General features: G+C 39.0%; 2 protein-coding genes across 17 annotated transcripts in view; one reads left to right on the plus strand and one right to left on the minus strand.

Moving 5' to 3' along the window:
* The window catches only part of USP3 (ubiquitin specific peptidase 3), a 97,326-nt gene that overhangs the window by 21,218 nt on the left and 61,547 nt on the right, over window positions 1–14,561 (plus strand). For 3 of the 10 annotated variants that reach the window (XM_080608220.1, XM_080608221.1, XM_080608222.1), the window contains one exon: window positions 9,493–9,612. The exons of the other annotated variants lie outside the window; for them this stretch is intronic. In XM_080608220.1, the coding sequence (XP_080464346.1) occupies window positions 9,525–9,612 (88 nt within the window). In that variant the 5' untranslated portion in view covers window positions 9,493–9,524. The remainder of the gene's footprint in view (window positions 1–9,492; window positions 9,613–14,561) is intronic. 10 annotated transcript variants of the gene reach the window in all.
* The window catches only part of CA12 (carbonic anhydrase 12), a 40,234-nt gene that overhangs the window by 9,732 nt on the left and 15,941 nt on the right, over window positions 1–14,561 (minus strand). For 3 of the 7 annotated variants that reach the window (XR_013956116.1, XM_080608265.1, XM_080608264.1), the window contains exons 2-6: window positions 12,430–12,450; window positions 6,323–6,502; window positions 3,626–3,768; window positions 2,663–2,758; window positions 891–954 (exon numbers count right to left, since the gene is read on the minus strand). Coding sequence is in view for 6 of the 7 variants with exons in the window: in XM_080608265.1 (XP_080464391.1) it covers window positions 891–954; window positions 2,663–2,758; window positions 3,626–3,768; window positions 6,323–6,502; window positions 12,430–12,450 (504 nt within the window). In the remaining variant the exon portion in view is untranslated. Of the gene's footprint in view, window positions 1–890; window positions 955–2,662; window positions 2,759–3,625; window positions 3,769–5,496; window positions 6,296–6,322; window positions 6,503–12,429; window positions 12,451–14,561 lie in introns of those variants that run through there. The other 4 variants (XM_080608267.1, XM_080608266.1, XM_080608268.1 and 1 more) reach the window with 3 other exon arrangements.

The raw sequence follows: 14,561 nt of genomic DNA on the forward strand, positions 1-14,561 counted from the left end.
AGAGAAACGGGAAAGTGAAGCCGGCGAGTTGAGATAAAGACAGTTTATTAAGACAGGAAAATAATAATAACAATAATAATAATAATAATGATAATAGTATTAATAATAATAATGTGTACGAAACAAGTGATGCACAATGCAATTGCTCACCACCTGTAGACCGATGCCCAGCCTATCCCCGAGCAGCCGGCCCCCCCACCCCGGCCAGCCACCCCTATATATTGTTCAGCATGACGCCATAAGGTATGGAATACCCCTTTGGCCAGTTTGGGTCAGCTGTCCTGGGTCTGTCCCCTCCCAGCTCCTGCTGCACCCCCAGCCTGCTCGCTGGCAGGACAGAGCGAGAAGCTGAAAAGTCCTTGGCTTGGTGTAAGCACTGCTCTGTAACAATTAAAACATCAGCATGTCATCAGCGCTCTTCTCATCCTAATCCAAAACATAGCACCCTAACAGCTACTAGGAGGAAAATTAACTCTGTCCTAACTGAAACCAGGACACTCCAGTGAAACAATTTTGCTTTTCAATAAGCAGAGTGCTTTCAGTCATGTCACTAAGAAAAATCCATTTTAATAGAGGTGATTCCAGTTTAAATAGGAAATACAGTTTTTTAGGTTTCCTATATACAAATCATCTCAGATACCAAATCAGAATTTTGTAACATGACCTGTGGCCATGTTAACCAAACAACACCGTGTGCAGAAAGTAAGGCTTACATGGTGTAGTGGATGCCTGCATCATGCTAGCCATACTCTCTTCAGAGAAATGCATTGATATTTTTTTTTAAGTCGTATAGTTTATGACTGGTTTGCCTGGGATTCCTGGTCTGTTTTTTCAGCTGATTATGTCCCTCTCAGAGTAATCTGATATCTCAATCCAATATAGACACTCACCTTTGTATTTCACGTTCTGGAAGTGCCTGAAGATCTTTTCATATGATGGGTTGAAGGGTCCAATCTGTAATGAGCAGACGGTTAACAGCTGTGCAAATCATTGTGGTCTGAATATGAATCTTTGCTTCTGCACACAGCAGCTAGCAGTATCTGAAGAATTCTTTCATAAGGGAAGCGTGTACACTGCCTGGATATTCATTTACTAGAATTACTCTTTTTACTAATAATGCTTGTAGTCTATCAGTGCTCTGAGAGACTGAGCTGCTCTGTTACACTCATGTCTTAACAACTATGGTGTAGACCTCTAGTGTGCGCATGAAAGACATGATTGCCTGTTCAGTGTGCAGCGCAAAGGAAGAGTAACCGTTTCCTTTGAGAACATTGTAGACAGAAATTCTCAACTGGTAGGCTTCTCAGATCATCTGCTGGTTTCTAGTCAAAGCCACATTTTTCCACCCACAAACGTTTTTTAGTCTGCTGCTCCTCACAGGCCAAGAAGATAAAGAATGACAGTGTTGGTACTGCAGGGCCACAGGCAAGGGCAGTAGCTCAACTGTCAAGCAAGACTGTGTTTTTCAACTGCTCCTGGCAGCTTTTTTGTCTAATAAGCAATGCCTTTTTTATGAATTCTTTGGTACTTAACAACTCCTCTAACAAGCAGACATAGTGAACTGGTGTCCTTAGATCAACTGTAAAAGCCACCAGCTGCCTGAACATTTTTCAAAGACCTAATGTGCAGAATTAACAACATTCCCTTATTTGATTTTAAATACCGCTACTTAGGAAAAGGAAAACAAACAAACAGAATCCCCAGTATAATATGCAGTTCTCTGCAACTTTTCACTTTTCACAGCTGCAAATTCCAAATGAACTGAAATTCAACACTAAATTATTTTCGAAGTCATAACTGCTAGGAAGTGAGCTTGGGTAACATTCATTAGAATTAGAGCTTTGTCTGCTAACTAGAATATTTTCACTTTTTTCAATAGAAGTGTGAAAACGTGGGCATTTTCAGGCTTTGAGTAAAGTATTTTTTATGCTGGAGAAAATCCACACATTTAAAAATCATCTTTATAGTTAAGCTTATTCTTTTAATTAAGACTCTTAATTATCAAGAAAATAGAGAATTAAATATGTACAAGCTTGTCAAAAATTTCCCTTAAGATCATTATTGCCTTTAATTGCCTATTTGTGGAGCTTTAGAGTGGAAAATTGGAAACTTGTCCTGTCATCTTAAAAAAGGCACTGGATTTGCTTGTTTATAATTTTGTATTGCTACTGTAATCTGTCATTCAAAGAATCTAGGAAGCTTGCATCCTGAAAACAATGGTTACATCCTAATTCCATGTGCTTGCCAAAGCCAGGGTTGTGTCTGCCTGTGCCTCTCAGCGGGGCTAAAACTGCTGCATGCTACACTAGGCAGTTTTTTTGAGTAAGTGGGTTTGAAATTCACAGTTGTCTGCTGTTTGATAAGCTCTAATAATTCGTAGTTTGTAAATGAATGCAAAAATGGCTTCAACATCTGAAGTTAATTTACTGGAAAGCATTAAGAATTGTCACAATCTTAAAATTTGTCTTAAAATTTGTACCTATTATCTATGTGCTAATGGAATTTGCCCCCCCCCCCTTTTTTTTTTAAACAGAAAAAGAGGAACACCTATTCAGCTGCAGAGCTGTTAAATAATCTAGGTATTTTTTTACTTTAAAGCTCTCTGGCGACTTAATGACTGAAAGATTGTTAAAAAATAAAAACCCACAACCTTGTATCCTACCTCAAGAAGGATGGCCAAAACTGCCAGTCCGTCTGCTTTGTCCATTGCTGCTGTTACATCTGGATATTTCTCAGAGTTATAATGTACAATATGCAGCTACAAAGAAGGAGAGACAATGTTATGGGAATGTGTGGGTCATGGTAACATAGTTATTTTACAACTGGAAAAGACCAGTGCAGACATCTCAGGCTAAGACATTACAATGGCATTCTTCAGTGGTTTCTGGGTATAGTGTTAAGGTCTTTTAGAGAAAAGCAAAATTTCCTGCGCTCCCACTCTCAGACCCTCTTTGGCTATTACCCATCTTGTCTACATGACTGGGGGGATGGGGAGGGAAGATTGATTGCTTCGTCTTCAAGGCATCCTGATTTTAGTACTACCACTAGTAATTTTTTCTGAAAAAGTAGTATTTCATTTAATCATTTTGAGGTAAATATCCAATTGGTACTGCTTTTCAAAATCTATTCCCAAATCCATAATTTAGTATTAGGAAAGATAATAAATAGTTCTTCACCGGATTGAAGAAGGTGAGTTAAGTTAGAGGAGGAACATTTCAAAATGTTGTTTAAACCCAGCCAAGCAGTGTTGTGCGGCTAAAAGATGTATCTGTTTTACAGAAAAGAACCTAGGTGTCAAATATGCAACAATTTGCTTGAAATTATTTAGGAGACCCAGTGCCAGTCCTCAGTTTAGAATATAATTCCTTGACTTGTGGCATATTCATGAAAGTTCATGGAAGCCTATCTTACTTACAGTACACATAACATTTTAGTATACACCCAGACCATAAATTCTTGGATCAAAACCTTTCAGCCTTTTCCATTCATATAGCAAAGGTAGAGAAACAGTGTAAGAACACTGTAATACCACAGGTGAAGGAACTAAAACAGTGGGACTTATACAGAAAACAGTGGGACTTACACAGCTTTGTTTGTTTCTTTTCCTGAATTCAGCTTGTCTTACCTCTGCTGCAAAATGCTTCCCACTGACTGTGTGCTCTGAGCCTTCTGACTTGTTTCTGTTTCCCCAGTGTAGGTGAAGTTGAGATGCAGTGTATTCAAAAGGGAGGTTTCTGATGTGCATAGTAGGCGACAGATACATTTTCACTGTAAGCAGATCAAAACCAGATGGGATGAAATGATAACACAGCTTTTAAGCACACGGCAAGTAAAACTACTATGTCCAAACATATTACATAGAGAATGAATGAAGCAGAATAACTATTAGATTCTTAACTCTGAATCCCTCTCAGTCTGTAGGTAGGAACTAAACACTTAAGTTGTCTTTAATCCTTTCTAGGCAATTTAGGAAAATTTAGAATATTGCTTTTTCCCATTTTCTTGAACTAAAGGAGTTGAATGTGAAAATTGTTGTTAATAGAAATCTTTCTCCTCCCTCCTTCTTCAAATGCAAAATTATCTCAGCTTTATTAAAAAGCAAGTTATTGAAGCAAAACTTAGGCTCATGTGTCTTCTTTCAGTCCTCATATGGAGGTTAAAAATGGCTTAATAAATTAAAATTTCTCATGATATTTTTAAACTGTTGTTATATTGAACTCGTCTGTCTATTAATGTTCTCTCAGGAGCATGTGGCAAAAACAAATAAACTACTATCTCTCCTTCCCTCCCCCTTCCCCAATCAAACCCAGAGTATTGCTGCCAAGCAGCAAGGTGATCATAGACATAAATAATTAGCATTTCCTCTCTCAACGTGGTGGAGTGAGGCTTTGTTGTGCTGAAAAACAAGCCTTCTTTCTGCTTGCTAATGCTGTCCAGTGTGGAACACAACCTGGGTTATTTACTGTGTAGAATTAGAGTAGAGAAGAAATGGAGACATTCTTTGTTGTCATTGTTTAGTTGAGAAGTTTGGTACTTCATAAAGCAATGGTTTGTATAAAGAAAAGATCAATTGCAAAGCAATTTTCGTGTTTTTCAATGTGAATGCAGTTTGTCTCTGAAACATCCCAGGCGTGTTTTTCAGGGAAAACAGGGCTAAAAACCTTAATGAAGGAGCAGCTGCAAACCTATGTATTTTTCTGTTAGCTAAAAAGCTTTTCTGGAGGTCTGTTGTTTTCAGTCTAGCTGAAGTAGGTAATTGTATCTGGATTGGCTGGCAGTGAAACAGATTAGTTTTGTGCAGAAATGACTGATATGACAATACTAAGTATCCTACTGATTTCTTCTCTAGCCAGAAGAGAAGGTAACAGCAGATGGTGTAATGAACGCTCTAACAAAGAACTAATTTTTCATTACTCACAGCAATTAAGGTTTGTATCAGTGAAGTTTCTAGAGAGAGTGGGTCACATGTCCCCTGCCTTCTAGGAGAGCGCTTACCTTAGAATCAATTCCCGTTTTAGGAAGATGAGTTTACTGAGGGGGATTTATTTTATTATTTTTTTTATTTATTTTTTGTCTTGACTTTTATTAGGCAGTGATTAGATGTGTTTTTGGGCCTAGTTCTGAAAATTTTGGTGGCATAGGCTGTACTAGGAACTTGCATTTTACTGTGTGACTTCTACATGAGGGACAGGCTGCCAGTGTTGCTCTTTTGTGTGTACCTGCTCTCTTGTCTCTACCTGCTCTCTGGCACTGTTAAAATACACAATGATAATGTTTTCTTGTCTATCTATTGATCATTTAGATTGGCCTAAGACATTCAACTGTGACAGTACAATCTTTCACTCAGGACTGAGAAAGCTTCTTAAAAAAAGGTGTGCAAGGAAAATGTGTTCCAGCCATTCCTAGTCTAAAACAAGCTGCTTTAGACTTGGTTTCTAGAGGGAGAAACTATGTAGGGGGAAAACGTGACCTGTGCCCTAGGAGATTGGTCCTTACCTGAAGAACAGGCATATGATGTTGTACAGAGCAGGTTTACCCCACTGAAAGAATGAGGAAAAAGAGAAGTGTGCATTTCAAGCATCTTTTAACAAAGCATGCCAGAGAAGAGCTGAGGCAGAGGCCATTTTTAAACACAGATTCTTTTGATACTTACGCAATAGAGGAGGATATAAAGAAGAAGGCCCTTATACCTGTTCATATTGACATGACGTGAAATACTGCGTTGATATGGTAGATATTGCAGACCTTCATGAGACTGTCTCTTCTCTGCTTTTACCTCCTGTACAGACACTTTTACTACTGTGGTGCAGGGCATGTTTGTAAACTTTTTCTGATTATTTTTCAGTCTTTTAATCTATTTGTCTTATCCTACACTAAAGGAAGTTTCTACCTCAAGTCAGAGGAACAGAATGATGCTTTTTTTTTTCATGTAACTCAACTAAGCTGCTTTGATTAGAATATCAAAGACCCATTGCACCCATTTTTTATCAGTTTATCTCTTTCTAATGGAATCACAGTCTGTTTTGGAGCACTTCAACCAAAGTAGGAAGTAAAGCTTTCAAAAGCATGAAATTAATTTTGACATGCCTAGAGTTGATTGAAAAAAACACATTTTTATGATTCTGCTTATAGCAAATCCATTTGTACTTAGTACATTTGCAAGTTTCCTTAACCTGTTCTCTAGATTTGTGTTTGTGATTAGGTTTCATAGTCACAGCTTAATTTCAACTGATAATCAAAGTAGTTTATCCATGAAATGAAAAATTACAAACTCCAGCAACTCTTTCCTTCATAATTGCTGACTGTCATTGAGATCCCTTACCTGAATGACCATTATTGGTCAGTGTAAACTGGTTGGTGGAGGGCACATTATAGCCTATGAATTCTAAAGGTGAGAGATTAGAATCATACTGGAGAATATCTCTGTGAAAATCTATTGGTGATTGAAATACTCCCCCACAGAATGGATATTTCTTTGGCCAGGTCTTCTCTCCATCAGGACCTGCGTAAGTTAACAGAGAGACATATTTGTCAAGCCTTAGCTATCCAGTTATTATCCCCCCTCACCCCCCTCCTGATTCAGCTCTGATCCAACATTTAGAAAAGGAGCCTTTGCTGAATTTTGAAAGCTCTTTTTTTCTTTAACTTTTCTCAATTCCATGTTTCCAGTACACCACTTGATAGAAAAGGGCCAAATAACCATAGGAAGATGCATTTGCTGGCAGAGGAAGTATCAGTAAAAGTCTCATGTAGAGACACTTTAATCTTGATTTTTGACATTCTCAGCTGCCATTGTATGTAACTCTGTACCCCAGTGGGAGAGCTGCAAGTGTGGCAGCTCACCAGGTTAAACCTACAGGCAGCGCCATCATTAGCCAGCCACGGTGCCTCCGACCCTCTAATGCTGGTATTGTCTCCCTTCAAAGTCCAGAAGAATGACAAGTAGAGTTTGTATCTATGACAGCATTAAGATTATTTACTGACGTGAATGACTTTTCCCTATAAAAGTTACAGGCATATGCATGCTAATGTGGCAATTCCTGTTCTCTGAAGAGAATTTCTGAAAGTGACTTCATGTTTGCAGAGGGAAGTTTCCATACTTTCCAATACACAGAAAACCGGACTTCTATGAACTTTTCCTTATCATACAAACTGCTAGGCTCTATCTAGCAATACTGCATAACCCACAGTAAGAAGCTAACTTGCAAAAATGGGAAGTGTTACGGTGATTTGACCTGTAATAACTTGTTCAAACTCTTGCAAAACTTCTTTCATCACAGCCTTTTGCCCTAGGCAATTTCTACAAGGAATTGATAATATCAAGAGATTTTTAGTTGTACCTTTTATTTAATTGCTTATTAGTAGCTAGCAGCTGTTCACAAGCTGTAAGCTGGGACTGTTTGGATTTAAATTCCAGAAGATGTACTCACAGCTTGTGTTTCTCCCTAATACTGAAGATTCATTGCAATTCTTTCTAAGGCAGGAAGATCTTTTGGGATCACCCAGCCTGATCTGTGTAACACAGGCTATTGGATCTCCTTGGATTAATTACTACTTTAATGACGCCATATCTTTCTGAAAGAAAAGGACAGTCTTTCTTGAAACATTGCAGGTAAAGATAACTCATTAATGTCCAATGGGCATTAACTCTTCCTGGCAGCTTGCTCATCACTGTGTGTTTGTCTAGCTTTGACTTATTTTAGAAATTGAAGAGCCTTCTGTTAGTATACTTGTGTTCATCGTGGAAGTACTTATAACACAGAGGACATAGGTTCTCTCTTCTCTTAAACGAAATAGTTCCTTGATTATTTATTTATTTATTTATTTATCTATTTTGTTAGAGGGCTTCTTTTCCAAACCTGGAATATTTATTGTTACTTTTTTGAAGTCTCTCCAATATGTTAATATCTTCCCTGAAATGTGGATGCCAGAATCTAATGTTAGATCAGGTCATCAGTGGCAAATCTAGTTCAGATCTTCTCTGAAGGAAAATCAACTGTCAGGAGAACAGAGGGTCCTTTTATCTTAAAAAAAAAAAAAAAAAAAAAGAGAGAGATGCTTCCAAGGATATTGATAGTGGAGGTGAATTTGAAGTTCTGGTGCTCAAAGAACGACTTACTTCCTCCTTAGAGCTCTTTAATCAAGGCATAGGTTAGCACATGACGTTGTTTGCAGTGTGGATACTCAGACTCAGTCAGTACTTTTCAGTATAAATAGGCTTTGATGTTGCTGTAACTTACATCTTTGACTCCACTGTCAATTACTTTAATTTCTTTCCTCTTTAATCTGTGTGATATTATCTTAAAGTTATTTGCAAATCTTTTTAAAAGCTAATAAATGTTATGCTGACACTATAGAAAACTGGATACTGTCCTTTAGATGTGTTTTGGCAGTTCACTGATCCATCAAGATGAGCATAGATTCCATACTATGGGATATATGTACTCAAGGACTTTTCCCAGTAAAGTCTATATCAGAACATACTGTGAAATGATAGTTTCTTGAGGTTGAAACTTGACGTGCCAGACAGTGACATTGAAATCTAACACTTTCCAGAAAACTAAAACTACGGCAATGTCAGAAAAAATTGTGAGAAGCCTTTGTTGTAATAAGACTCCAGTAATTTTAAAAGGCTTGGGTTTTCCATGCATTGATAAGGTAGTGGGTATCCAAGAAGACTTTAATATAATACAAAACATAGTTTTGGAGACTTGATAATTAAATTAATAATTTTAAATTGATTTTTAATTTATGCATAACATAGAACCCTAGTCCCAGCCAGTGGAAACCACGTCGTGAAGTACCAACTGCATTTTCTGTACTATGTTTGGATGAATCAAATGCCTTTAAGAATTGGCAGCAGTGTATGGGAATTTCCACACCAACATTAGCAGTTCAGAAGGGAAACAGTCTTTCCTATAAAATGCTGTAGTTACTGCAGTCTTTATGTACCTTCATCTTTACTACCTGTTAGCCTTTCCTTGACATAAATCTGCAAATCTACCTGCAAGCCTCTAAGCTTCAGCAGTTTTTGCTTGTTTCACACTTCTGCTCAATTAAAAACAAAACAAAGCTTTTTCTGGTACAAAACCATTTGTTTTAGAAATTCTGACTTTTTGTCACATGGTCTTTCTAATTTTAGTGCTTCAAAACTCCTGTCTTAAAGAGCTGAGCTCACTGTAGCTTGGTTTTGCATATATGAAATTGCGATTTCCATGGTAGATAAACCCCACAGCTGGAAGACATTTCTCAGCTAGCTCTGTTGAAAACGAATGTTTGATTGTGAAATATATTTTCCTTGTTCTGTGCCAGCATATTTAGAAAAATTCAGCGGAAATCACTCTGTGTTTATAGAGGTTCTGATCACTACTGAATAAAGAATAGTATGTGGATGTGGTAAGATTGGCCTGTACTACAAGTTTCATAAGGTATTAACATAAGAAGCATTGCAAACATATCTTAGTATTCAATTTCCCACTTTTGTGACAACAGTTACGATCAAGGGGAAGACCCAGGCACCTCAGATGATGTTTGCTGCCCTGAGGATCCTGTCAGCACCGTGCCAGCAGAGTGGTAATTGTGCCATGGGCCTGTCCAATCCAACTAATGCTAGTATGTAGCTGTTGGAGTGAGCAAATTAAAGTACGGAGATGTCGGTATGGGTGGAAGTAGGACCCCTCCTGCTCCCACTGCTCCTGGTGCAGCTATGAATGCTCCCTGCTGTAGGGTACTTGCACACTCAGGTTGTTCAAATCCAGCTTGTGCACTGCCTCCTTTTACATAAGTTTCCAGGGCCACGTTCCCTTACCACACTGTAAATTACCCTGAGCCTGGCTGTATCCTCATGGCTATTTTATAAAAGATGGCTGTAAATAAAACAGTAGTAAGTCTCTGGATAGACATGGTGCCCAGCTGTACAGTGAGCTGGGTGAAATACCCTCAGTACCCACACTGCAGGCATCCATTTTATCATACCCTTTGACAACTGCTAGCTTTCTGCATGCTTGGTAAGCCTTTAGCCAGCTCCACAGCCCTAGCGCTGGTAAGTGATGCAGGACAGATGGTCCTTTAGGGACAACAGTGCTCATGGGATTTGCACATTAGCTGACCAGAAAAAAGAAGAAAATGGGTCTATGAGACACCAGTGTTACCAGCAGGGTTTTTGCTCTGATGATCAGTTAATACTCATGTTGCTCAAGCTTCTCATGGGAGATCCAAGTTCTCATAATCTGCAGTGAATTAAGTAGTAAAATGCATTGGGTCAGTAACACAGGGAATGTCTTCGCTATTTTGCAGCTATGCAAAGCACTCTGCCCCTGTTTTCTGCCAGCTGGAAGCTGTACAGCTGCCGTTGGCCCAGGGCTGTGTTAGTAGTGAAGTCTGAGAGTCTGGGCTCTGTGCCACAGTAACATGACCACATGGCTTCCATTTCACTTGGAGCACAGGCAGAGCTCAGTCATACCATTCTGTACATAGCTAGTATGTGTAGATCTTCCACATGCGTGTCTAGAGGGAAGCTTGTGAGGTAAAGGGATTGCCAAGAGCTGTAGCTGTCTCTGCTAGTCCTCCTATGTGAGTGCTATATGAGTGCTATATGAGAAAATCTGTGAATGTTCTACTGCATTCACAAACACTGGCATTTCTCAAGGGAAGAGGGACGTGTCTTAGCACAGGTTCTCAGCGCCTCAAAGAATTTAAGTTAGAATATTTGGCAACAACAAAACCAGAGAGTTTGTAAGTTTAATTAGCCTAATGTCTGTTAACAATAGTTCTTGTGTCTGTGCTGTAGCATGAGGTTGTCTGCTCCCATGCTAAAGCCCATGAGTAATTCTGCTGGTACTATTCTTTAAAACTTCACTGTAAAACTAGTTTCCTCCCTTCTAGCTGCTTGTGCACTCCTAAGGAGTGATTACGGTTCTTTGATTTCGTTCCACTCTGCTAATATTAAGGGAGAAAGCCAGAATCCAAAGAATTGAAGCTCAGCTCTCTAATTCTAGAAATTGGCACCTGAATTTCTCCTCTGCCCTTTACCTTGTACCTTGACCCTCATCTTGAGATCAGCCTGCACTGACTGTAATGGCTTGACTTCCTTTCTGTTCCTGTTGACTTAATTTTAGTGGGAGGCATTGCAAAGTGTTGCAAGGATAAAAGTAAATAGTGGAAGGTGAAGGCTGCCATAAAGAAACAAGGTCAGTGGGAGAGTATGAAGGAGAGGCTTCTTTCTGGCTTTGACTGCAGTCTATTTTTCTCCATGCAGAGCAATGTTCTACCTCTGTTTTTTTCCAGATATATGAAAAGAAGAATTCTGTACATTTAAATTGCCGTTTTGATTTTTTGAAGTTGCTGTTATATATTTTTCTAGATAGATTTAAAAAGCAGTAGTTGAAGGGAAAAAATAAGAATCTCTTTTGTGAACCATCTCTCTATCCTGCAGTACATGTGAGAAAACAAACTGCGATGTGGAAGTGCTTAGCAGGAACTCATGAATTTGGGCACTGAGAATAACATACTCTGAAAAATACACCGGTACCAAAATTCCCAGAAAGGGAGAAGTAACTAATTTAAACCTGCATTACCCTGGGAAGAAGGGCAGAACTACTTTGCTGGTAGTAAAAGAAGTGTTGCTTTCCCTACTAACTGGCAGGGTTAGTTTCCTCTGCTTGCTGCTGGCAAGGTGGAAAACCCAGGCATTTGTTATTCAAAGTATGCTAAGCCTTTTTGCTAAAGGAGAATGTGAAATCTATGTACATGTACTAGTGGTTAGATTAATACCTGTAGACGTGCAACTGACAATTTTTGTTTTGCTTATGTGAAGTGAGCCAGGTAAACTGGAGCACAGCCAAAGGGAGTAGTTGGAAACAGCAAGTTAAATCTTGGGGTTGTCTTTGGGCAGCACCAAAAGCTTCTCTGTGGGTATGTGGTGTATAAAACACAGCACTGAATAGGGAAATACTGGTCAGAGGATTTGTTCTCTTAAATCTCTAGGAAATTCTTCCTGAGCAGCCATCAGACCCTTCAGATTTAGTATCTGACTTAAAGGACTAGTGTACAAACCAGCACTGCTTTCCCAAATAGTATTTATTCTACTCTATTCACTTGAGGGCAGGGAGAGGTACACTCTTTGCAGAGCTGGGCTGAAACATGCTGCTGCTCTGTGGCAGATGGGAAAACAGAGGGCTCTGGGCAACCTCTGCAGTTGCCTGGCCTGTCTTAGCCTGCTGAGATTCCCATCATTCAGCAAGGCAATGCAGAACCCAGTAACTGACTCTCAGTCACCCAAACACTAAGCCTGATGGACGGATAAGGCAGATCCAAACTTGGGTAAAGATAGTGAACCTAGTAGGTTCTCACCAGAATAAATTCGGCACGTTCTCCTTAAAATAGGGAACAAAGCCATGACTTAGCATGCAAAAATTAGTTAATACTTACCAATATAAGACCATTTTGACCCTGTTTAAAAACAAACAAAATATTAGTGTGAATATTTAAAATTGGGGTTACTCTGTAAATTAAATAAAGAAATTGCCGCTTAAACCCATGTACTGAAATCCGCAGTACTTTTATATGTTTTTCTAGTTCCAGATGTTGAGCAAAACATAAAAGTTTTCAAAGGTTATGAACTCAACTCACTGAAATTATGACTAGAATTATTCCTGTGATCCTACCCATAGGGTTTAACTTTCTTGCAGTCACGTAAATCCTGGACCCAAACTCTTGTTACCCTTTCCTTTTTTGAATAGCCACAGACTATATGTAGGCATCCCTTTTTTTTTTTTTTCTGGTTAGGTAAATAAGGAATATAAGTGATGTGTAGTTAAGGAATATAAGTGATGTGTAGTTATCATCAAACCCCCATGCCTAGCTGAGAAGTTTGAAACACATCAGGGGTTTGCCAGGTGCTGCACTGAGATATCATGGACAGTCCTTTCTGCACAGCTGCTCTGGGATTTGCCAACTGAAACATACAGGATGGACTTTGAAAAAAGGGGATATGATAAATGAAACAACATAACTCAGGAGATCCTGGGGTGTCCAGTGAGTACTAAAATGATCAACGATCAATATTCATCCACTCCTTAAGGAGCTGAACTTGGAACAGTGTCTTTGCATGCCTTTTGAAATGTGAAAATTTCACTTATTTAAATGCTCTTTTAAATTTTATTCTATTTTTTGTCCTGAAACCTCCTTACGGTCATTCAGCTTGCTATGTAATTACAGGAGCTTGTCCTGACAGACCTGAACAATTGTGGTTATCAGGCAATGCAGATCCTTACTCACTGAAAATGTAACTTTATTCTGCTTAGTAAACAGGTCTGAATTATGAGTTTTGCAAACAGCGTGCTTCTGTGTGTGCACACGCAGGCAGGCAAATATTTATTCTTAGATGCACATCTGCTTGGTACGTGAATCTTGGCTGCATTTGTTGTACTCTACAGTGTACTCACAGACACAGCTCTTTACCAAAGAACATAGTGTGAAACGTTTGGGATTAATTTGTTGGGATGTGCAAAACAGCTGCTCATAGCTCTTTTGTATCAGTGTGTGCTGGAAGCACTGAGCTCTGTGGTTCCAGTTTGTCAGACCATTGGGCTTGTTCTTTTATGCTGGAATTTTCAAAACGAGGTCTGTGTAATCATCCAGGCTGAAGTCCCCAGGTTCCTTGTGGAGGAGAATTCGTTCCCTGTCTTAGATTACAGTACGAGAAACCTCATTCTCTTCTCCCCTTATATCTGCAGGGGATTACCTCTTACCTACGTTTTTGGGGGTGCTTGTGTCCTGTGGTCAGCACGTTCTGTAGGTACCACTTGCATGAAGATAGTAACAAACTGTCAACACATTTTAGAAATCCCCACATCCTCATCTGAGCAGGGTTTGAATAAATATCAGTTTAACTAAAATAGCTAGTCTCCACTCCTGATCCTATTTCACGCTAAAATGTGTATGAAATGCCAAAACTCTTTCGCTCCATATATATATGTATTATAGTCTAGAACAACCTTAAGCAATACATTTCAAAGATATTCGATATTTTGGGCTTTTATGCAAAATAAAATAAATAAAACTTCAAATCTTTCACCAAATGGAATTTTCCTCAGCCTGTGAGTGTCTTTGATCTGTAATTCACTACAATTTTGCCTTTACTGATGAGCACAATAATAGCAACTAGTATAGGCAGGGCTAAGGAACGTTTTGCACTTACTTCATCTAACTTAGGTCAGGAGATGAACAGATCCCAGAGGGCAGAATCTTTGGTTTTGTCTGAATGAACATGTCAGAGCTGCAAAAGGAGTTTGCTGCCATCCTCAGACTGAGAGCAAGGTTGATAATAAAATTAGAATGAGGCAGAGTGTCACACAGTCTCCCAAATTTGGACAGAAGACTGATTCACATCTAGAAGGGTACTAACTATAAACAGCTCCATACCTGTGGGGGCTCTCCTGTTCATGCTGGGATGAGTGCTGATGAATAGTAACAGTTACATGCCCATGCATGGCAGAGAAGATTCCTAGAGCCTATGTATCTGTGTTTCACTGATCAATATCCAGGAAAGAAATACATTT

Source organism: Anser brachyrhynchus, assembly GCF_964034855.1.
Source record: "Anser brachyrhynchus genome assembly, chromosome: 11".
In the NCBI taxonomy this organism is placed as follows: Eukaryota; Metazoa; Chordata; class Aves; order Anseriformes; family Anatidae; genus Anser; species Anser brachyrhynchus.